Source organism: Electrophorus electricus, chromosome 22 (assembly GCF_041902795.1).
Source record: "Electrophorus electricus isolate QZ-2024a chromosome 22, ASM4190279v1, whole genome shotgun sequence".
Lineage (NCBI taxonomy): Eukaryota > Metazoa > Chordata > Actinopteri > Gymnotiformes > Gymnotidae > Electrophorus > Electrophorus electricus.
The window spans coordinates 17,392,518-17,415,000 of NC_137518.1; the positions used below are offsets into that span (position 1 = coordinate 17,392,518).

The window sequence follows — 22,483 nt, forward strand, 5'->3', positions numbered from 1 at the left end:
CAATCTTTAAAAATCAAAATAAAATCAAAAGGACAGGCGAACTCGGAGTCAGGTACAGGTAGGTAGCCAGGCAATAAGCAATCAACAGTAAATAGGGATTCCAAAAGTGGAAGTCAGTTTAAAAAAAAACCCGATTCGAAGCACTAGGAGGAAACCGAATAACAAAGCAAAAGGCTCACATAGGACAGGTAAGTGGAGAACAGGTGCAGGGGCGTGCTCGCTAATCAGTAGCTACGTTTCCATCGACTTTTTGCCAGCGATAAAATGAAAGTTCGTGAAAAGCTATCGGCACATTTTTACAGCAGATTGTTTCCATCAGGGACAGAAATACTTTGAGTGATTGTGTAATTTCCTGCAAAAAGTTTTGGTTTGCGAAACAATTTGGGTTTAATATGTTTCTATCTCTAATTTCATGTATGTCGCAAATTGTATAGATCTAGCTTTCTTACGTTTCTTATAGCAACATAGATAAGGGTCATAAGACAAAACGGACAAGGTCAGACAGCTGCTAAATATTGGGCAATGCATATAATTAGCTATAATTAGCACAATTATTAATGTCCAAATGAGTAGCGAAATGAAACTAACGACTGACAGCTTAAATGGATAATTATGGTAATATATATAACATTATTAGCCATATTACAAAATACACAGGGGAAAGGCACAATCCTACTCTGCTTCATACATTCCTTGAAGCACTTCTTGAAGTCATGTTTTTCGCAATTCACTTTTGATTGTTCTTTTTGTGTTTTCCAATGAATAAATAATGTGAATAAATTGGTGTCTATGCAGCAAAAGGGGCTCAGTCATTAAGGATGCCATTTGAGTAAATCAGAAAACACACACACACACACAGTGCTAGTGATGTAGTTGTTTGGTAAATGTAACACTTTATTTTAAAACATATTTCATTAAATATTGCTTTAAGCTGAAGTGCATGTCTTACTCCTGGAGCACTGCCACTGACTACCCAGTGTGGGATGCTTGAACCATTTCAGTTTGCCCTGCAGGGGAAGCTTTCTATATTCAGTATTTGGCACCTATACAGTTTTATGCTAAATATGTTGTTAGTAAGCCTACACAGTTACTGGAATGTAATCTTCTCCTCTATTGAGAATGAATGAAATAAATTGAAAGTGAATGAAATGAAACTGAGAGTAAATGAAATAATAGTAAGAATAATTACAAATGTCCTCCTTTCTTTTTTTTTATTCATTCAGGGACTGGGACAGAACTTAACTTTTAACTGGCGTCAGTGACTGGGAACATTTGAAACTTTACTTATAGCTGGAAGAGATCTCTGAAGAATACTGAATCGCATTGCTTTGGAGACACAATTGGAATATTCCAGAAGAACATAACACTGGTATTAATGTTATTGCGTAACAGTGCATGCTAACGCATGCATGCAATAGTGAATTGTATTTAGTTTGTTTGCTGCATTTCTGATATTTATAATATGTATTACCTTTTTTTGAAGACTTCCATTCAAATCTATTTGACACAAACACACACTAGTCATACTGTGAAATAATATGTTTTTACATGACTTTACATTAATCATGAACGACTGAAGTAATTAAAATATATCAGTGCAGACTGCTAACAAAGGATTGAGATGCTTACTTAATGTTGATAAAACAATAATCACTAGTTAATATTTAAGGAAGGCTGGAATAAGACTAAGTTAACTGAAGAACTTAGGATTCGAGAAAGAACTTTCATGTCAAAGAAATCAGTAATCAGTAATGTTTACACTGGATGCCAGTATTTGAACAGTGTACGCTACTGACCAATTAACATTGCCGTGAAAGAGAAGAAAACCTTCAGAACTTAAATTGGTCAAATTAGACATGACTAAAAATAAAGGAACATGGCACCTTTGTTAAGTCTGACACTAGGAAACAGGATTTTGCTCATAGGAGAGTAAGGCCCAATTCACCCCTTGCCCCAGACACTTAGCATTACCCCTCTATTTTGCACATCCCTGCCTAGGGGTAGGGTGCCCTGATTTTTGTTGTCCAAATGGAGATTTTTCAAAGGAAATGAAGTGTTATGGGAAATTTCTCAGAATGCCTTGCAGATGCCAGCAACATGGCTACACAAATGACCAAAAAATCCACAAATGTAAATATTTTGTCCATTAATGAAAAATATAAATTATGATAACCATTGTATTATCTTAGTTTAATGTTGTTTCACTGTATTGTGCTCCTTTGCTTTATACCAAGCATAAAAAAATTGCTAGCAGTATGCCATTATCTCGGCTGGCTAGCTAATGTTACTCAGCATGGTTAATGCTAATTTATGCATGACAGTCCTGCCTTTTGACATATTTTTCTATGGCATTCTTCCCTTTGAAGGCTTATTGTAAGGAAAAATGGCCTATTTTCCTCTTATCTTGTCGGTCTGGTCCCACCATCTGTCTCTACCATGCCTGGTTGTCCTTCCTCTGGGCCTTGGGGCATGTTTCTCAGAATGAGTGACAGAGTCATACATGCTGAAAAGCACACTTTATTCAGAGATGCATGAGCATATATAGATGGCAAAGCTGATGAGTAAATGGAAATATGTAAATTACATAGCAAGTACAACATGTTCACACATGATAGAATATGCAGTATTAAAAATGGGGCAGCCAAATGTCACTAGCTCAAACCATATTTGACATAACCTTACACCTATCTAAGAATAGACATGTTAACATGACAGAGAATAGATCTTTAATACACCTGGAAAGAAAAGACTGTACTGTACAGAAAAGGGAGTCGCATAGTTGGAAATTCTAACACTTACAATACCCAACACTTCTCTATAATACCCAGCTTTACCACTCCTCTAATATTAATGCAGACTGGTAGAGTTGCCTACAGAGCACTGCTACTAGTCTGGTAATGAAGCAATATTCTTTTTTATTTGATGACCGATTGATGCGTGAAATTGAAGCTGTGAACGACAACTGCAGACAACTGAAAAAGGATACTCATAGCCCATGCAAGAGAGGACTATAGCTGAGGACAGCATGTTGGAAATGTCCAGCAAAATCTCATTGAATCTGTTTACGTAAACAATTTATTATGGAAAGATTTCAACTATTACTCTTCTAACATAGTTCCAAAGGTCACAAGAGTACTCAAACACAAGGGATAGGGGCAAAAATAAGAAATGGCATGGGCTTAATTGTAGCAGCTGGACATTAGATATTAGTCTGTGATGTTTTCTCTGTTTCCATTAAGGTTTTATCACATCAGTAGACAGTCAAACAAACTGTGCCATATGTTGGGTGAAAGTGGACTTTGACTCTGTGCACTTCTTAGTTAAAGATTTACTGAATTAAGCCCTGCAGACCAGTCATGCAATGCTAGAAAATGTGAATAGCAGAAAGAGTCTGACCCACCCACATAACACTTGGGGGTGCAGTCCCCTCTCTTTATTCACACTATCTTGTTTTGTCGTTGTCAAACTTGCTATTAGAAAAGGAACAAAAAGAGAAGTGCCATGAGACTATTGATTTTAGAAGAAAGAGCTAAAACCAAAATGAAATAAAATCACATTCTCCTTACTTGTATTAGTAAACTGATACGGAGATTTCGTTCAAAATTTAAGCTGTTGATTCTGGTTATTTCCATCATTAAACATCCCTCTTTAAGAAAAGCTATTTGCGCTTTACAGCGTATATGAGCAATGCTACTTGCAGATGGCTTGCTTTGGAACCCTGCATACTAATATAAACAACCATAACAAGGTAAATAATAGTTATTTAACATTAATTATAACATGTTCTGATAAGCCCATATTTACACTCACACGCTTGTTGTGAGCCTGGACACGTATAAGCAAGGCTACGACAAACTCCCGATCAGGGGACTTGAGTCACCACACAGTGACGCCCACTTTCAGGAATCCTACGTCATATGGTATCCTGTGATTGTGACAGGCAGGCACTACGTTGTCAGTCGTAGGTAAGGAGGAACTGGCGAGCAGAAACATTTTACGCATTAATTGTTGATTTTTTTTTTTCACATTATTAAATCCCAACCGTTTGTGTTTTGTTTTGTTTTGTTTTTTTCTTCCATTTCCCTTTTCACCAGTTGTTTCCTGGAGAATGACTGCGCTATAGATTAGATACCAAAAACGGCGTTTTCCCAGTTTAACGCTGTATTCAGCACTCTTCTATGTTGGTTTATCAAACCTTGCTGAAAGTGGATAGAGGATTCATGGCTGGGGATTAAATATTCTCTTCAACTTTCAAGCTTCTCTGAGTTGCGTGAAGAAAGTGAAACTGCCGACCAAATGGAGTTGCCATGGGGAATGCTGTTCATGCTGACTGGCGCTCTGGTATCTGAAGCGGTCCTGGAAAACTATTACCCGAAACAGAACATTACCTGCTCTCAGGCAAGCAATCTAATCTGCTTTCATTTCATTTCATTTCATTTCATCGAGAGGCAGTCTAGGATTATATATTTATTTTAGTTAACCTCAGCCTTCCATATATTCACTATGGTGTTCACTGACATTTTTGTTATGCCGTTTAAAAGGCTGAAATGAACGTTTTGTTACAAAACATTGTTTTTAAAGTGTCCAGTCTCAGGGGTGAGGAGGTTCAATAGACTACACACTTTTGTAGTGCCTATTCTGAAAAAGGCCTATAGAAACGTCAGTAAATGGTGCGATAAATTTTATCGGTTGAAGAACCTACACAGTAGATTAAAGAAGTCACAGATTAGTTAGATGAAAAATGATACGTTTAAAACTTTATAAGAAAGTCGGTTATGGTTCTTTAAATTTAAGATCATCTGTGCATCTGCAGATTTCCTCTTGAACTGAATTAACTAAAGTGGAATTCCCCCCCCCCCCCCCCCCATGCTTACAATAGTACTTAAAGTTTGAAGATTGATTCCACTGTGCTCTGCCGACTGCTCGAACAGCTTTCAAGGTGGTGTTAGTGCTGGCTCCTGATATTTACTGTTCCATTATGTATTGTGTATCCTAGGGTCTTGCTCGATGCAGAGCAAAGGAGGCATTCCCTCTGGGGCTGCATGACTTTGGACCTGTGGAAATTTTGGGTCTTGATGTGAAACCTATGCTGTGCTGTAAAGAGAATAGAAAATGCAAAACATGCGTACACACCAGAATCCTGCTCAGAATTCTTCCTAAAGACGATGAGGGGGAGAAAAGATCAGGAGAACATGAAGACAGTGGTAAACACACATTTAAAGTAGTGTGTGTGTGTTCGTGTGTGTGTGTGTTCGTGTGTGTGTGTGTGTGTGTGTGTGTGTGTGTTCGTGTGTGTGTGTTCATAGGTTTGCAATAATTGCAGCACTCCTCACAGGCAAGGTTCTGAAAAATACATTTCAGGAATGACAAGGATAATTTCTAATTGGACATCATTAGGTTTCCATAAGAATTAATAATGGACTAATTTACTAGTCCAGGATTACTAGTTAGTTATTGTTGTGATAGACTATTTATATATATATATATATATATATATATATATATATATATATATATAGACCAAATATCTTCTGAGTGAAACCAAATAAAGCATGTGTGCGTGCATGTGTGTGATATTTGCATTCCTTCTTTAACCTCTGTGCCCTGTATAGGGGATGCAGCCGCAGTAACAGTGTGCTACCTCTCTGGCCCAAATCTCCCCCACTGCTGGAAAGTTAACTTTGTAGTGACTCCTAATGCACGTGAAAACCATTCAAAAGCTGAGGTGAGTAAGGCTGAATCCCTTCCATGAACAATGCCCACATTGGCTCATCTTGAGCTCAGTCTGAACAAATTCTGACCTCCCTAAACCAAACCGTCACCCCCAGGGTTATTTAGGGCAGACGAATGTGCTACAGTGGGGATTTTGTGCTCCTCCTTCACAGCTGCCCATTTTAAATCAAAATACAGATATGAAAAAAACAAATAGAATAAATGACTCATTTAACAACTGAGTCACGTTGGGATTAATTGGGTTGGGTTGGGATGCTTGTTAAAGCAGAGAAAATACTAACGTGTTTAGTGCTCTGGCAATTTATGATGCTTTTGAGAATCTTTACGTTCCATATTTAAATGGTGAAAAGAATCACCTACAAATTAATATATTCATTTCTACTGTAAATCAGTTAGATGTATAAAGGGCCATACATACAAATTAGAGTTTGTTGTTCATTCAGATAAGAGACTGCTTTGTCATATGACTGCTCATGATTTACTGAAAGAGAAGGAATGACAATAAGAAGATTAGCAAATCAAGGAGATTTGGTATAAATACATTTCCTGTTATACCAGCCTACAAGTAAATTGTTATATGGAAATTATACACAAATTTAAAAATGTATTTGGAAGGAGAATTACATGTAATGTAACCATGTACAGTGCAAATGCAACAATAAAGGTGACAAATCTGTGGAAGCAGAATTAATGCCATTGAAAACAGGGATAATGATAAAATGCTACCAAATGAGAAAATCAGAGATGGCATTTGCACATTTACTATATCATGACTGGTTAATCAAAAGCTAAATAAGAGAATTAGCTTACTTACTAATGCTCTAAATATTTATTGGACCGTGCGTAGCACTATACAAATATTCAAGCTCAAATTTCTTTTACTTTACCCTGTACTGTACACTGCACATCGTCATTGCCACTATTTTTATGTGCTTGTGTTTTGTTTCTTCTGGAGGCACTGGCACTGGGCTGTAACTATTTGTATATTGTCTATCACAGCTAACCGTGGTGCAGTATGATGGCATTTTCCTGGGGACCACTGTGAATGTCACGGTGAAGTCTATGGTGCGTTCAGTGAGGTTCCCCCACCTGAGTGAAGGTAAGCCTGCACTCCAGCTACATCTGACACACACTCTTGGCACCAGTGCAGCAAGCGTGGGTTACTGTGCAGCTGAATCCCAGCTGATAAGATTGTTTATCAGCTGGGCTGAAGGGCTGAAGTGCTGAAGTGCTCTTTTGTTAGGAAGAAAATAGTAAATGCATGTTTTCTCAAAGATGCATAACTGTGAAAGCACTCCATGTGCAGTATGGGGTGTGAAGAAAATTACAGAAACAAATACTTCTGTTACATAATGGGGGGGGGGGGGTGCTATTGAATTAATACCTGAGAAATTATGTAAATTCAGTGGTGCTCAAGGTATTAATTTGGCATTGATGTTTTGCATAATCATGAATGTAGTGCAGAATCCCTTAGCAATAATACTAACAACAAAGGCCAGTATGTTAAATATGTCTTCAGCAGTGCTGAGTGTTTAAGAGACTGCTCATGAGTTATCTTCAGGAGCTGCAACTCTACCCGGCATGGGTTGATGGTTGGTTAGAAATTGCTTGTGACTGTTGAGTATTTAGTTAACTGCTTGTTAAGTATTTGGTAAGTTGTTAAGTACTAAATGCTGTCTCTTTGTTTACAGCTTGTGCCTTTACAGATATAGAAGAATGCAAAAGTGAGTTTTGGATTTCACTACCCACTTCTGTACCTAAAGGTGGTGACTCTGCTCAGTTTTAGTTAACAACAGCAACAGCAGGAAAACCGGTCTTTGTGTTTGTGCACTGAAGCGTATTGTGATTGTTGTGTGTTGATAGCTTGTGCGATATAGCTATGTGTCGGTGTGCAGAATTTCACTTCTACAGAAATGATGAAGGTATGCTCAGTTGTTGGTTTGGCTTTTGTGAACACTAACTTCCCAAAGCCCCTGCCAGAAATAAAAGGATGATTAATACGAGACACACAGGTCTAGAACAGGAGACAAGACCTGTTAGAAAATGCAAAGTAAGAGAAACCACAGAAACTAAATTGGTTTGTTTTAGTGATTAATCTGTACTAATATGTTCACCAGCGCCTAGAATCTACCCGGAGATTGACAGGCATAAGGGTGTGGTTGAGCTGAAAGAAGCCAGTGAGGATCTGAACCAGCCTAAGTCATTGCTGATGTGTATGAAGAGAGGACGCCAGGGAATGTGTTTGGTAAGAGGACTCCCACCTGAACCTACGCCTCATCTGTTTCATCAGGCTATATTTCCTCATTGGAAGTTGCTTTTTCACAGTTCATCTTTGCTAACCTAACCTAGATATCCAGATGAGAGTTGCAATGACGCAACTGCCACACATGGTGGTTGGTGACTTTTTAAAGAACAGCTGTGAATGAAGTAAAAAGAAAATTAAAGAGGTTTTTATTATTTTTTGTATTAGTGTCTGTTCCTGTGCATTTCTGTCTGTTTCTAAACCATTTTAAACCATCCTTGATGTCTTGTTTCTGCAGAATCTTCCATCAAGCAAATGGACCATTCCACTGCACGCTGTCACCCCTTGCCTGTGTTTCCAGGTGTTGCATCTCTGTCTTAACGAGATGTCATATTGCCATGTTGCCATCTAATGTAGCATAGCATATTTACTGGAACTGACTTTGACTGGAACTGTATTGCATTACTTATATTTGCATTACATACCACTTTCGTGTGTGTGTGTGTGTGTGTGTGTGTGTGTGTTAGGCATGGAGAGAGGAAACACCATATTCTCGATCTGAATTTTGCCCTTTTAGTAATAACACGGGTAAAGCTCACTACCTTCTACCAAAAATAAACAATGTACTTTGATGTAATTTAACTTTTTTAAATGAAGTACTCAGTGGATAGATGAAGATTAAACTTTATTTTTGGTTTATCTTGCCATGACTTCTGACAGGACCCATTGCAAGCAGGCACTGTTGTTGACATAAATACTGCTACACCTAACTTATCCTAAGCAGTGACAGAGGAAAATACTTACCCAGTTTAAAAGCCACAACACTGATTAAAGTGACTTCTGAATTTCAGTCATAAGTCATGCACACACTTGTAAAACCCAAAATATGTATTCTTGAAACAGATTTTAAAGACATGCTCAAAGGTTTTTAATCTGTTCACCAACATCTCAAGATTTCTAGCCTGATTTACTGAAAGAAGTCTCATAGGTGACCTAGAGCATTCTAATACAATGAAAATACATGTAATACCAATATTGTCCTTTTAAGTTCTTTACACATTGTTAACTATTCCTTATAATCTCAGGAGTAAGAAACAACCTACAGACTTAAATTTTTACATTTCTGCTTTTCTTTCCATTGCAGAATTCCAGAAGAACATTATGAAAAATGTATCCCTCTCAGTGGCCCATGCTGTAAGCAACAAGGGTCATCCAGTGTTGAGCTGGAACTTGACCGCCCCCTGCAGGCTGGAGGCAGAACTGTGGCCATGCCAAATGGAGGCAGAGTCAGACAGTGGCTGTAAGGAGGTGCAGGGCTTCAGAGTGACTCTCGGCACTTACTCTCAGTGGCAAGAAAATGTCACCACACTGTGGGTGAGTACCTCACTCAGCTCCATGTGACCCTACTCTTTGATGAAAATAATGAACACACCCCTTTGATAAAGAGCCACTTTTTTATGTTAGGAGGAACTTCAGTAAATTATGGGCTTGGGACAATCACATAACTGAATTAAAAAAACACACTGATAGGCTTTAGTGCTAAACTTAGTCTTTAATGTGATTCCAAGAGTGCAAAGGCAGGAAGACTGCTGGAGTCACAGTATAGAGGTCATGTAAAGGTCATGAAAAGGTCTTGAGACTGAAGTCCTTAGAGTTTACTTCTAGTCAGAATTCAACAGGTGCAGTCTAGCTAATCAACCTATTTGTGAACACCTCAGGACTGTTCAATGGGATAGATTAGGTTGATTTGGAAGTATGCTCTGCATGGGATGGCAACTGTTTGCAGGACAGGTTTGGACCACACCTGGTGTGTGATTGCTGCCACAAGTATGTAGGGTGCACCTTTAGTATTGCCAATTTGCTGTCAGTTTGTGCTGACATGTTATTGACACTGGTGGTTCTCTAAATACCACACATGGTTGACTGGCACCAGTGACCTAAAAAAGGGTAATAAAGGCTTAGTGTGTAAATGAATTAATCTGACTCCATAATACATTAAATGGATATTGACTATGTTTTGCTTTCTTTTGCATTGCTGATGTGGTTAAACACTCCAATGTGTGTAAGGTAAAAACATTGTGCTTATAGGAAGCTTTTTACCCTGGCCAAGAAACTAAGATTCAACCAATTGCATACATTTAGCGCTTGGCGAAAATGCCTCTTATGTCAGAGGTTTGCTGTTTATTTAAAGTAGTTTAACAAATTAATGTTTGTAAGTGTGGACACAGCAGGAAAGAGTCCGAGTTTTACTAAGATAGAAAAGTGAAAAGAGTATATATAGAGTATAGAGCCACAACACTGATAAAAATGTTATCCAAGAGTTAAATCATTTAAACAATAATTCTACAAATCATCTTTTTTTACAGACATCCGGCACATTTGAGGATTTGGTGGATATTCATTCTACAAATCTGTTTTTGCATTGTATGATGGTATGGCTTATGTTGTACCCATTAAATATTTGTTTAGTATGCAGCACGGTGCACTTTGCAAAATATTTAAATATCATGTGCGTTGCGTATGTGTGTTTTGTGTTCTTTCAGGTTAAGCTGGAAGAGGAAACATTAGGTCCTCTGTGTCAACATGACAGTGAGTGTCTTAACAGACAACCTTCTTTTACATTATGTTCCATTATGTTGTTGTTCTCACAGATATCTGATAGCTTTCTGTAACTGAAAGTATTTACAAGAATGTTTATAAATGCTACATATGACTTAGTTTAAAATTGAACCTGCTGTCATACAGATTAGCATAAACATAACTTATGTGTTTTTTGAAAACTTATGCATATGCTCTGCAGTATTCAATAATTCTTTGTCCAGGTATCCAGTTTTTCATCATGTTTTGTAATGTGCCCTTCAGTCCGCAGGGGACGCTGGAGCATTCTTGTGCTTGTGACCCTTCTAGTTTTCAGCCTGACTGTGTTTGGCATGTATGTGCTTAGGGAAAAACTCAAAGGTGAAATGAAGTTTCCTTGATTGTTCTCAATCTATTCCTCATTCACTGATCTGTGGAGTTATCAAAATGTATGTAGAATGTTGGCTTAAGAAAAAACAATAAGAGGTTATGCATGGTGAAGGTTATTTCTTGGATTTATTGGAATGTGTACAAATAAATGCAATGTAGGCTGCATATCCAGAAAGTTGATTTAAGTTTAATAGACCATACAGGCATAATCTTGAGCTGTTCCTTCTAAGTTCTGTCAGCCACAGAAGTCTGATGCATGTAACTCCAATTCTGTGTGTCACAGTGAGTTGAGGCCATTGTTTAGAGTCAGGCATTCTGGATTCTTCATGAGTGTGTGTGTGTGTGTGTGTGTGTGTGTGTGTGTGTGTGTGTAATGCCTGACTCTCAATAATTCCATTGAAGTGTGTTTCCTCCAGTGACATTTTTCTGGGTTTACTCTTTTTTCCGCTCTATCACTCATTTCCTGGAACGAAACATGATATGGGCATTCTTCATAGTTTGTGTGTGCAGTTTTGCTTTATAAAAAGTCCCATTGTATAGCGAATCAGTTTTGCTCTCTGCTCTGTTTCTCTGATAGGATGGCATTCAAACTGGGACAAAAGACATCACTCTAAAGGTATTAAACATGGACATGTTCACTCCAGTCCTTCAGGTTTTTTGTCATTTCCTATTGTCTGTATATACATACCAATTTCTTTACCATGTATATCTTTCTTGATTTCTTTCTCTCTCTCTCTGTCTCATTTGTTTTCTCTGCCTGTCTGTTCAGAAGGACTTGGTGAAGTGCTGCTCTTGCACACTTCCGAGGCGGATCAGGGCAGTTTGGTGTGCGGCCTGGGCACGGTGCTGTCTGAAATTGGTTTCAGGGTGTACCTGGACCTGTGGAGCCAGGCAGAGGTGTGCTCAGTGGGACCAGCTCCGTGGCTGCATTCACACATCAGCCACCTCCACAAACACAGTGGCAAAGCCCTGATCTTGCTCTCCGGCTCTGCCCTGGACAGGGCCAAGGGTTTTTGGGATATCTGGAATGAAGAGAAGAATGGAAAAGGACAATTGCCAGACATGAAGGAGAATGGAATAGTGGGTGACAAACCCTTGCCCGGGATCTCTTTGGATGTGTTCGGTTCTGCCCTCGGCTGCATTCTCAGTGACCACCTGAAGGATGGTGCTGCTGACCACTTCGCCCTGGTGCAGTTTGACTCACATAAATTCATAAACAGAGAAATGGATGTGCCAGAGCTGTTCCAAGGTCTGCGGCTGTATCAGCTGCCCTCCGAGACATGCCGGCTCCTCACAGAGCTCCATGCGGATCGGCCAGAGAGCATCAGCGCACAGCTGAAGATGGTGCTGTGGCTCCGTAGGGCCTCCAGGAGGCTAGCGAAGGGGCTGAGGGATTCTGGAAAAGAGTTGCGGACACGTGCAGACTCCATGTTCACACAGTTGGACGTTCTGAGTATGGAGGGAGAAGAGACTGTAATTTAAGATGTAAATCACATCATTGCACATCAGTAACTGAAGTCATGAGTTCTGCAGTGATCTCTGAATCCAGTACAACTTCTGTGAAAAGAAGTACTACATATGAAGGAAAAATACCCCTCATCTATTGATGTGTCTTTGAAGGACTTTATTAAGGACAAATCATAGTTTACTGCCATAATCTATAGACATCTGAGTATACACAACCAGATCTGGTACATTTTCAGTGAGTGGACAGGTGTGGAATTAAATCTGACTGGTTGCTGTAAACTCCAATGTTGAAATATTGGCAGGACTCTACACCCAGTTTTGGGCCATGACTCTTCAGTTATGCATTTCGTGAAGAGAAACAACAAACCTCATTTAGAATTTCTCAAGAGAAAATTGCCAATTGATATTTGTATGTTCAATTGAGGTAACAGTTTGCTGCAAACTTTTCAGGCTAAGCTTTAAAAGTGGTTGTCTAGCCAGGCAGTGATGGGGAACTCCATATTGTAGACTATAGTAACATCTACTCAGGAAATCACCAAGCCCTTCAGGAACTGAGCAGAACCGTCCAAGTTAAACACAACCAGGTGATGCCACATACCTCTGCATGACTGAAACTCCGACAATTATTACGTAATTGTATTAATTCTGTTATGTTACTTTTCAGGAATAAATATAGACAATCGGATGAAGAGAGACATAGTTTTCCACTGTTTACAAATGTTTTAAATGTAAATAAATGACATTATTTAAAGACTTAGATGATGTCTGTTTTTTTGTTGAAACACCAGAACGTGTTTAGAATTATTTGCGCGCTCTCAGTCATTTCGCAGCACCGATGAGGTCGCGGAGGAGGGGTATAAAATTAAAAATATCCTGAGCGCATCCCATGGCTATATATAACAACGGCTGTTCGTATCAAGTGCTCAGCGACTCCGATTGGAACAACTACTTTTTGGACATTGAGGTCGCTCCACCCACCATGTTTGCCTACACGAACTTCACGGGCAGAATGCGGGAGTGTCGCGTAAATGAAAATCGTATTTATCTTACTACAGTTTTGCCTTCAAGACTAACATTAGAACGTCAAGGTAAGATCCTGCCTCTTGATTTTTTAACGACATTTTTTGCGTTGAATGCACTGAGACTGTCAGTGTTTTATGGGATATGTAAATATAGACTAATATAGTGCAAACATGGCCTTAAAACTTTCAGAAGATAGTAATTTCTTTTGATCTATGTGCTTCTTGTTCTGTACGTGTGTGAATTTTCATAGGTCTTTACGCAACCAAAATGGGTTATAGCTTTATCAAATTATTTTTGTTTTTATGCTACAAGTTACATGTAAGGAATGAATTATGGGCTACTGTTTACATGCACATCATAACCAAAAGTAAGTGTTAGAAATGGGGGAAATATATATAGACAAATGAGGCTTTTAATACTAATTCTATAGAAGTTTAATCAAGAAAAAAAAACTTTAATTAAAGTAAAAGTTGAAAGTACTCCACTATTACAGCTTTAAAATATTCAAAGTAAAAGAAGTGAAGCTTTGCTTTCCTTTTTTTGTTGTTACCTCAGTTGCTAATATCATTGATGGAAAACTTTATTAAAGATGCACTATGTAAGTCTGGCAGACCTCTCTGGTGGTAATATGTAATTGCACGAAACGTGTGGAAAAGCATTTTGTAACGTGGTTTGTGCCGCATTCAATTTCCAGAGCGGATTTATTGGACGATTGTAAGCATGTTCGCGTAAGAGAACTCAATCAGAACTTTTGATGGAAATGGCTCCTAGGTATATACCTAAATTATCTACTGTTGCAATCAGGTTTTTTGGTTTTTTTTGGATTTGTGTTATCTTTCAGATGCAGAAGTATGAAAATAAAATATTCATATTCGAAGAGTACTAGATTAAACTTTAGCTATAAGTGACTGGTCAATCTGACAGTATCTGTTTACCATGTATTTGTCACCATCATGAGCAGTTTAGCTATATGAAGGTACTGTTCTTTAGAAAGCTACCCCAAATCAATATGGATTTGCTGTGCTTCGAAAGACACCTTATTTTCTGAAGTTCCATTGCTTCGACATTGTCTGCTATACGCACTTCTGTAAAAAGCTAGTTAACATAAACGTATATGAGCCAATAGCCCAATGTAAACCCAAGAAACAGTTGGCAAAAATTTAGAAGCATTCAGGCTAATTTAGCAAGCTAGCCATCATTAACCATGTATTCTCCAGATATTTTAATTAATGCTCAAGATGTAAACTTGAAAATGAGAAGAAACTACTTTTTGTGATGAGAATGCACATCGCATATAACACTGTTTACACAACGAGACAGACCATAGCACTAGAAATAATGGCTCTGGTTTGTCACACTAAAGGACGAACTCTAAAGAAAAATGACATGGTTAGTAAAGTAATCAGCTAATACATGCTAATGTTAGGTATAGTTATTGCTAAAACAACTCCACAATTACATGGATACATTGCAGTACATTACAAGAGTAATATTAAATTCCACAACAACAATTATCTGGCTGTCTATTTTTGGTATCTATAGCTAGCAAACCACACAACATTCTGGTGCAGCAATAAAAAGGCTAATTCAGCATGAGTCCTGAACCCCTTCAGGTCTTGGAGTTGTTGCTACAACTGAAAGGTCAAGCCAGTGTTTCTGATCTTAGCTTCGCTGTAACTTCTCCTCAGAAAAAAAAAAAACTCCTGTAGAACTCCTCAGTTCTACACCACTTTGACTACAAGTGAAGACGCAAACTGCGTTTGCCATTCTGATGTCTCCATATTCAGTAATATCTCTTTTTCCACTCACTAACTTTCAGCTGTACAGATCAGCACTCGATCCATGCCGTCACTTAAATTAGGTCAACATTCCACTGAGATGGACCTTCTTTTTGAGCCTGGATGTGTGGAGTGGTCCAAAAACCTGTCAAATCTGACCCAACAGCTCTACCTTATGAATAAATATTTCAAGCTTTAAAGAGTGACTCACAGCAGCACAAGGACTCTATATTTTAAACTCATTATTGCAACTTTTTTCAATTTTAACAAACACAACTTGCGTAGTGCAGCTTTAAGAAATGAAGACAAAAAAAGACCACATTGCAATGCTCAATGTATTCATGTTTGTGATTCAGTCAATGAATTCATGGTTGTCATTCTATTCTTCATGGTTCATAAACCATGAAGAAGCTGGAGGTGGGTCAAACACCTCCAGATTGTGATTATTTTAAACAGGAACTTGCATCAGCGAAATGTGCTCACTAGTGGTATTTATTCTAGTTACTTTTACTGGTTATATCATTCGGCATCAGCAACATTTGTTGTTGGTTGTGGGAGTTTTCCATTAAGAACACTGAATATAGCTTTGTGCCAGTTAAAGTTATATCTACATGTAATACTGCAGCCTGAATATGGCTCAAACTGAGATGGCATGACAGGAGCATGTTCATGACCCATATTAGAATCCACCTCACATTCATATTGTTCAACAAAATATTTCTAAGAATGTTGTTTGCTCTGTAGACACAAAGGCATTCAAGAAGTAGTCCTAACACAGTGGATGAATACAAGTTTTCACAGAAGTGTTATGGCAGAAAAAACAAGATAAAACCTCAGCATTTTAAAATACTTTTTCTTGATTACAGTCTTGACAAAGAAATGACGAGGTGCATTTATCTTCCTGTCAGCCAATGCCTGCTTTCACATTGTATGTAATTTGCCATTGCAAAGAACTCAGGGAGGGGTGTGAGAGGGGTTTATTTTTGTTTCAACTCTAAGAAATTATTAAGCAATAGATGTAAAAATTGTCTGAGGTGTGAAGTAAATGCTTTAAATGTGAAATAAGGATTAAATGTGAAATAAGGTGTCCTAGGCAACGCTGACCTGTAGAGGGCAATGCTGTACTATCAGTCATTGTTGCTACGTGCTGTGTTGTTCCTCGTCCTGCTTGGACTGACTCTCGGTAACAACTGCTCGGAGCATTGCAAAGCATGTGGTGGACCTGAAAGAAACCAGTGCCTGCAGTGTGTTCCTGGGTTCATTCTCCATGACAACGTGTGTGTGGGTAAGTAGTGTGTGTGTGTGTGTGTGTGTCTGTAAGTGAGCGAGTATGCTTAGATTATTTAGAATTATGCTTTTTTTCATTAGAATATTTGCACGCAGCAACAATGTTGTGCCATTACAGATTGTGTTTGAGTTTTGTGTCTTGAATGTCTTTGCACTCCTCCCCCACACAGACATTGATGAGTGTGGCACGGAACTGGATGAATGTCCAATAAACACATACTGCTTTAACACGCACTCCTCTTACGAGTGTAGAAGTGAGTTCTTAACACACATGCATGCTGCAGGGTCTACATAGAAACACAATGATCTTGCCATCTGTTTTTATGTCTTAATCACTTCTTACCTATCCCATTCTCTGCATCCCCTGCCTCCCTCTAGGATGTGATCTTGCTTGTATAGGCTGTATGGGCAGTGGTCCTGCTCGCTGTAAGAAGTGTGCCCCGGGCTTCAGATCAGTGGGCTTAAAGTGTTTAGGTGAGGCTATGATGAGATTCTTCCATTCTAATTGCCTGTCCTAGTCCTCTAATATGTAATAAAATATTAGAACTTATGCTACATGATGATAAATGGCATTTCCACCATAAGCGAATTATTGAATTGATAATTGAGTTCCTGACCTGTGTGGGATTCAGACATTGATGAGTGTGGTGAGGAGGTGCTGGCCTGCTCCGACATTAATGCACTATGTGTGAACACGAAAGGATCGTTCCACTGCAAGTGCGCACCAGGGTTTACACGCAATGATGCCATGTGTGTGAGGGACCAGACACCTGGTGAGGAATACTAATACACACCTGCTCACAGTTAGACCTTTTTACATGCACACAAACTCAGATAGGCTAAACAAGTGCCCCCCCCACACACACACACACACACAAACAGTTAGGAGTAAATTACCACAATTTGCCTTGTTATATTAGTCTGCAATCCTAAAGAAAATGTGCATGCTCATACACAGATATTAAGTTTGTTTTAATTTCTTGAGGAGAAGGAGTCTCATACTTTTTTTTTTTTTTGTCCTCCTCTCCTCCAGCAGGGCAAGTGAAGAGCCTGTTCGATGATCTCCAGGATGAGGAGGTGGAAGTCCTGAAACAGATGTTCTTTGGCGTGGTGCTATGTGCTCTGGCCACGCTAGCTGCGAAGGGAGACATTGTCTTCACTTCCATCTTCATAGGAGCTGTGGCTGCCATGGCAGGCTACTGGGCCTCGGACAAGAGCGACCGCCTGATCCAGGGCTTCCTGAAAGGTCGCTAGAGCCCGGAGAAGTGGAGTGACCACGCCCATAAAGAACTCAACACTGGACACTGGCACTGAGAATGGTATTCAGTTTCAAAGGATAATTGAACTAGAGTTCTTGCCTCCAACAGCTTGGCATCAAAATCAGGATTTGGTGAATACTTTAAAACTTGTTTTGGACTTGGAGCTGGCTTAGGCCCCAGAGATGCAGAATAGGTGAAAAAGACATACTGTTTTGTGTTATACATGTTTAAAAAATATATGTGCAACAATTTCACCCATTTTAATCTGATCTGTCTATGAAGAAGCCATTTTAATCTATATTAGTAATCTATTTAATCTATATTAATCAATTTGATTTGCTAGTAATCTGCTTAATCTATATTAATCAATTTGACTTGCTCTGATCTTATTTCCTTGTAATTTTGTACTTGCAGAGTTGAAGAATTTTGTTTGTTAATCCAGTTTACTAAAAAATAAACTGTTGCTTTCCTGTAAATTAATTTTTGAACTTTATCTCTGTCTTTGTGCATCATTGGGTGAGACATGAGAAAGAACACATCTACACTGGGTTCCTAACATACACACAGGCAGTCTAGGGCTTTTCTTGCGATGTGCAAGAAAATGCATTTGTGTATTGTGTTCGCCAAAGGTTTAGATCAAATCTGAAATCTGCACTGTTAACTGGGTCCTGTGACTTGGCTCATCAGCTAATGGAGTACATGCCTGCTCAGTTCTCTGTGCCTCCAAATTCCATTAAGCTTATTCAGAGAAGGAGATCCATTGCATGCCGGTCTTCTCGGTTTCTACCCTGAACTCCATGTCATGTGGCTGTGTATCAAATGAAAACTAATATCAAAAACTAACTTGGAACATTTGGAACATTTCACTCACCCATAGCAGGGTGTTTATTAGAGGATTTGACTAATGACTCATTCCCTTCATCCCTTCAAGTACTAAAGGGCATTTGCAATGTAACCCTTCATAAATTGTTTACAAAAATCTCAGTTGGGCTTTCCTGAGCAGAGAGTCTCCCCATCTAATGGACCATCGGTTAGAGTGTGAGATGATGGCTTTTATGAAGAGGCACCTACTGGGTCTGTGTGCTGTATTTTATAGTGTGGACTCAGGATTCTGGAGTAGGAGGCTACTATGTTTGCCCACCTAAAAGAGAAGTTAAGGGGCTCCACAGCGCTATACCCTGTCCATATGCAAGTATTGCTCATGGATTAATAAAACCATTTCACTGAAGTATGGCAGGCCTGTTCCAGGGTCTGGGTCCACAGAGAAAGTGTATGGATCAATCCCTCAGCATTGTCTTGAGGGATGGGCCTTGTTCTGGTCTTAGAGAACACCATAGACTGCACATCACTGTCCTCACTCTCAACAGGCCTGCGTCAACTTGTCAGCTAATTACTAAATCCTTCATGCATGACAAACATGTGACACATCAGGGAATCCTGCCCGCATTTGCAATTCAGGGGGGAAATGTGTCATGTTGAGGGTGCAGCATTGTTTCCTCTCGCACACATGACTGTCACTGACACTGTGACGTTTGATGCAAATTTGGTCAGAAACATGCACAAAATATTCCATGACATTTCCTCATATTTTCAGTTCTGCTAAAAATTCAAGATGTGGATAGTCAGAAGAACGTAGCTTGCTTAAACAACCATCTCACTTCTGTAAAAACCCACGCATGCACCAGTGCAGTCTTTTTTTTGCTGTTGCTGGCTTGTTGAGTAACACAACAGGAAATGCAACAAAAAAGTGTTTGCTCTATCTTTGAGAAATTGCGAGTTCGACCCCTAGTGATGCTGCAGCCATCTGTGGCTGGGAGCCCGAGAGAGGGAGGGGCTGCATACTCACGCTGCTGTCAATTAAAGCAACACTGGCCAATCATGGGTGTCTGTGAGTTTATGCATCAGAAAGGGGTAGATAACACTATCTTCAGAGCGTGTTACTCTGACATTGAATGAGCCGCAGCTCGAAAAGATGCAGTGATTGGCTGCAAGTGCCTCAGTGGAAGGAGGTGACAGCCTTTGCCCACCTGGCTGGCCGCTGCTGTGTGGCATGGGAGACTTATCTGATGGGTGGGAATTGGATATGACTAAATTAAGGAAGAAAAATTGATTATTCAGTATAGGTAGCCACTTATGTACTGGAGTTTTTGCTTAGTATTCCTTTGCAAGGGTATCTAGCAGATAATGAACTATCCAACCAGTTAGATATTTTAAGAGTATGTACAGGTTCAGCTGATAATGTTGGTTTTAAAATGAACAATCAATATATCACTACAAATAGCACCATTTTCAATGTTTTAAGGCATTGAAGTGAAAAAATATATAGGTTTGGTGCTTTTGGTGCACTGTAGGCCGGCAGATTCAAAAGGAATCTTCACCTTTGGCTGGTTTGCAGACACTTGCAGGCCACACTGCATAAAATGACGAGTATTGTATTTATGCGGGACTAGTTTCCAGGAGAGAACAGGGGAAGCACCTTTAATGCCGCTACACTGTCACTGGAGCGAAGTAACTGCATCTATCTGGAAGAATTCACATCTCAGCTTCACTGACAAAAACATAGCACGCTTTAGGAGTTACCCTTTGAAAGAAACTTGCTAGTTTTTGTCAACTATGACATTGTGTTAATAAGAATTTCAAACTGATTTTTAAATCAGCATGATTTAAAAGTTTATTGCAGATGATGAATTAATTATTTGTAATTAAATAATAAATGTATTGGTGATTGTTAATTATGAGAATTTCACAGGATGAAATTAAATGGAATAATATGAATCTTCCCTGCTTTTAATTTGACACAGAATACCCGCACGAACTATACTGTTGTTTTTTTATCACAGAGTGAATTTTAAAAAATTGCCACATTTCATAAAGAAAGTCACTTTTTATTGAATGGATACAAACCAGTTGGCCAACACTCAGTAACAGATTGGTTTACAACACACACAATATCAAACACCTGGGGTGGTGAATGGGACACTGGATATCCCAAAGAGCTTCAGGACATCAAACATGACATACAGATTCCATGCTGAACTCCTTAAACTCTCTGTAGGATCAAACAGGGCTTCCTGAAACACAGCTCTCCATACTTCCACAGACATTTGCAATCACACAGGTAGAACCACATGCATACACACACCACACACACTTGCATAAATATTCATGCAATACCTATACGTTCACATTTACGCAGACCTCTCTCTCTCTCTCTCTCTCGCTCTCTCTCTCACACACACACACACACACACACACAGACACACAGTAAGACATTCAGATTTACATCCCAAAAACATGCTAACACACTTTCAGGTACTTGTACTGACTGTCCACTAAGGGGAGACAACAGGTTAGAGGGAGAGAACACGCCACTCGTTAAAAGTCAACAAGTCAAGATGCGGAATGTGTCTCACACTGGGTACTGATGCATCATGGGAAATTAGCCGCACCTTCACACACTTTGTTCATTCAGCATGCAGACACTTGCAATAAACTCACTGTTCTAAACTTAGTACTGTACATAAAAAAAAATAAATAAATACATTTACATATATAAAACTTACAACCTCCAATTGTCATATCCAACATGTTAAAACCCTTAAACTATAAAAAACAAAATGTAAAACTAAAATAATTAAACAATAAATAAGAGTAAAAACAGTTTCAAATTAAAAACAAAATTTGACATTGGTCACAGTGATTTTTTTATTCAGAGGTTTTGCTTTTTTAATGACATCATGAACTAAAAACTGTACAACTGGCACAGACCAACAAAAGTATCGGGGTTTGTACTTTATTTTCTCCCGGACATTTTGGACTTGTTGGAGTCAGGGGCTGAAGCATGTCTCTCTCTATGTGCCAATATATTTGGAGATGACTATACCCACCTTTACTATAGACAGCAGTTGGCACAGAACACAGAACTCCACATGCAATATCAGCTCTATGGATAATTAATATGATTATTCTACATTGTATTTTCCGTGTACAATATATCTCTTTTCATGGTAGGAGATTACACTCCTACTTCAAGTATTCAGTGTTCAAAGGACCTGAAATTGGAGGATGAAAAAAAAAATCTTAGCTCCCATTAAGCTAAATGTGTGTTTGAACTTGTTTTTTTCTGTTTCCATTGCTCAGAGGTGCATTTTACATACAAGAGGCAAATCCACAACCACACAAAGAAATATCGTTATCATGTTATCAGATTAAAAATGCTCTAACTGAGACAGATCCTTGTTAATGGTAATGGTGTTGAGGGCCCTTGGAACTCAAAGTTGTCCTAAAATGAAAAGACAACAGTCAATGCATTCTAGAACAGTGTTCCAGAACTATGGCAACACGTGAACATTCTAGGACAGCAGTGGCTAATGTTCTAGAAGCACACTGTAGAACTGAGACAGCATGGGGAAAGAAAGTACAGCAAGAGTGTGAGAAAGTGACTAACAGTCAAACCGTCTATAGCAACAACACTAAACATGTGTCCACAGACACAAACCCTACAACAGCGGTGTCAAGAATACACATAAGACACAAGCGAAAGAAGCAACACATTAGCAGGTTTTAATGCAACAACCTCCCACTTAAAGCAGGAATGTTTTGATGGAGTGCAGAGATCTGTTCTCACAAGATGCAAAAATAAATCATCCAGCCTAAAGACTAAATCACATTCTTTGTTACATCCTTCGAATGTGCAGCTACTGCACTACATTTATTTTGCATCTAGG

At 38.9% G+C, this 22,483-nt stretch overlaps 3 protein-coding genes across 19 annotated transcripts in view; 2 read left to right on the plus strand and 1 right to left on the minus strand.

The window, feature by feature from the left end:
* Positions 1 to 3,840: 3,840 nt before the first annotated feature.
* On the plus strand, positions 3,841 to 13,166 carry il17rc (interleukin 17 receptor C). Of its 5 annotated transcripts, none has more exons than XM_081705534.1 (15): positions 3,841 to 3,965; positions 4,095 to 4,398; positions 4,997 to 5,204; positions 5,613 to 5,725; positions 6,733 to 6,832; positions 7,425 to 7,457; positions 7,851 to 7,978; positions 8,274 to 8,336; positions 8,503 to 8,563; positions 9,120 to 9,349; positions 10,342 to 10,407; positions 10,519 to 10,564; positions 10,838 to 10,933; positions 11,520 to 11,594; positions 11,715 to 13,166. In XM_081705534.1, exons 2-15 carry the CDS (start codon positions 4,297 to 4,299, stop codon positions 12,422 to 12,424), a joined length of 2,031 nt encoding a protein of 676 aa, XP_081561660.1. In that variant the 5' UTR covers positions 3,841 to 3,965; positions 4,095 to 4,296; the 3' UTR covers positions 12,425 to 13,166. The 5 variants fall into 5 exon arrangements, 4 of the variants coding, with proteins under 4 accessions (XP_081561660.1, XP_081561658.1, XP_026876160.3 ...); XR_014119393.1 differs by lacking the exon at positions 3,841 to 3,965 and having other exon boundaries at positions 3,972 to 4,398; positions 11,715 to 12,993; positions 13,074 to 13,166; XM_081705532.1 differs by lacking the exon at positions 3,841 to 3,965 and having other exon boundaries at positions 3,972 to 4,398.
* A 177-nt stretch (positions 13,167 to 13,343) lies between these two features.
* Positions 13,344 to 18,236, plus strand: creld1a (CRELD disulfide isomerase 1a). Of its 3 annotated transcripts, XM_081705536.1 has the most exons (7): positions 13,363 to 13,497; positions 14,127 to 14,203; positions 16,295 to 16,495; positions 16,668 to 16,751; positions 16,876 to 16,971; positions 17,130 to 17,270; positions 17,531 to 18,236. In XM_081705536.1, the coding sequence occupies exons 3-7, from the start codon at positions 16,327 to 16,329 to the stop codon at positions 17,749 to 17,751; spliced, it is 711 nt and encodes a 236-aa protein (XP_081561662.1). In that variant the 5' UTR covers positions 13,363 to 13,497; positions 14,127 to 14,203; positions 16,295 to 16,326; the 3' UTR covers positions 17,752 to 18,236. The 3 variants fall into 3 exon arrangements, with proteins under 3 accessions (XP_026876191.3, XP_081561663.1, XP_081561662.1); XM_027020390.3 differs by lacking the exon at positions 14,127 to 14,203 and having other exon boundaries at positions 13,344 to 13,497; XM_081705537.1 differs by lacking the exon at positions 14,127 to 14,203 and having other exon boundaries at positions 13,344 to 13,497; positions 17,534 to 18,236.
* Positions 18,237 to 20,620: 2,384 nt separating this feature from the next.
* The window catches only part of erc2 (ELKS/RAB6-interacting/CAST family member 2), a 61,654-nt gene continuing 59,791 nt past the window's right edge, over positions 20,621 to 22,483 (minus strand). For all 11 annotated transcript variants that reach the window (XR_014119365.1, XR_014119363.1, XR_014119368.1 and 8 more), the window contains one exon: positions 20,621 to 22,483. This exon is cut by the window's right edge. The gene's annotated coding sequence lies outside the window, so the exon portion shown is untranslated.

Bases quoted from the DNA above. Each gene is read 5' to 3' on its own strand.
- il17rc (XM_081705534.1), top strand. From the start codon at position 4,297: ATGGAGTTGCCATGGGGAATGCTGTTCATGCTGACTGGCGCTCTGGTA. The intron at 7,979-8,273 runs GTAAGAGGACTC...TTGTTTCTGCAG, and splicing joins GACGCCAGGGAATGTGTTTG to AATCTTCCATCAAGCAAATG. The intron at 10,565-10,837 runs GTGAGTGTCTTA...TGTGCCCTTCAG, and splicing joins TCCTCTGTGTCAACATGACA to TCCGCAGGGGACGCTGGAGC.
- creld1a (XM_027020390.3), top strand. From the start codon at position 16,327: ATGCTGTACTATCAGTCATTGTTGCTACGTGCTGTGTTGTTCCTCGTC. The intron at 16,496-16,667 runs GTAAGTAGTGTG...TCCCCCACACAG, and splicing joins CCATGACAACGTGTGTGTGG to ACATTGATGAGTGTGGCACG. The intron at 16,972-17,129 runs GTGAGGCTATGA...TGTGGGATTCAG, and splicing joins AGTGGGCTTAAAGTGTTTAG to ACATTGATGAGTGTGGTGAG.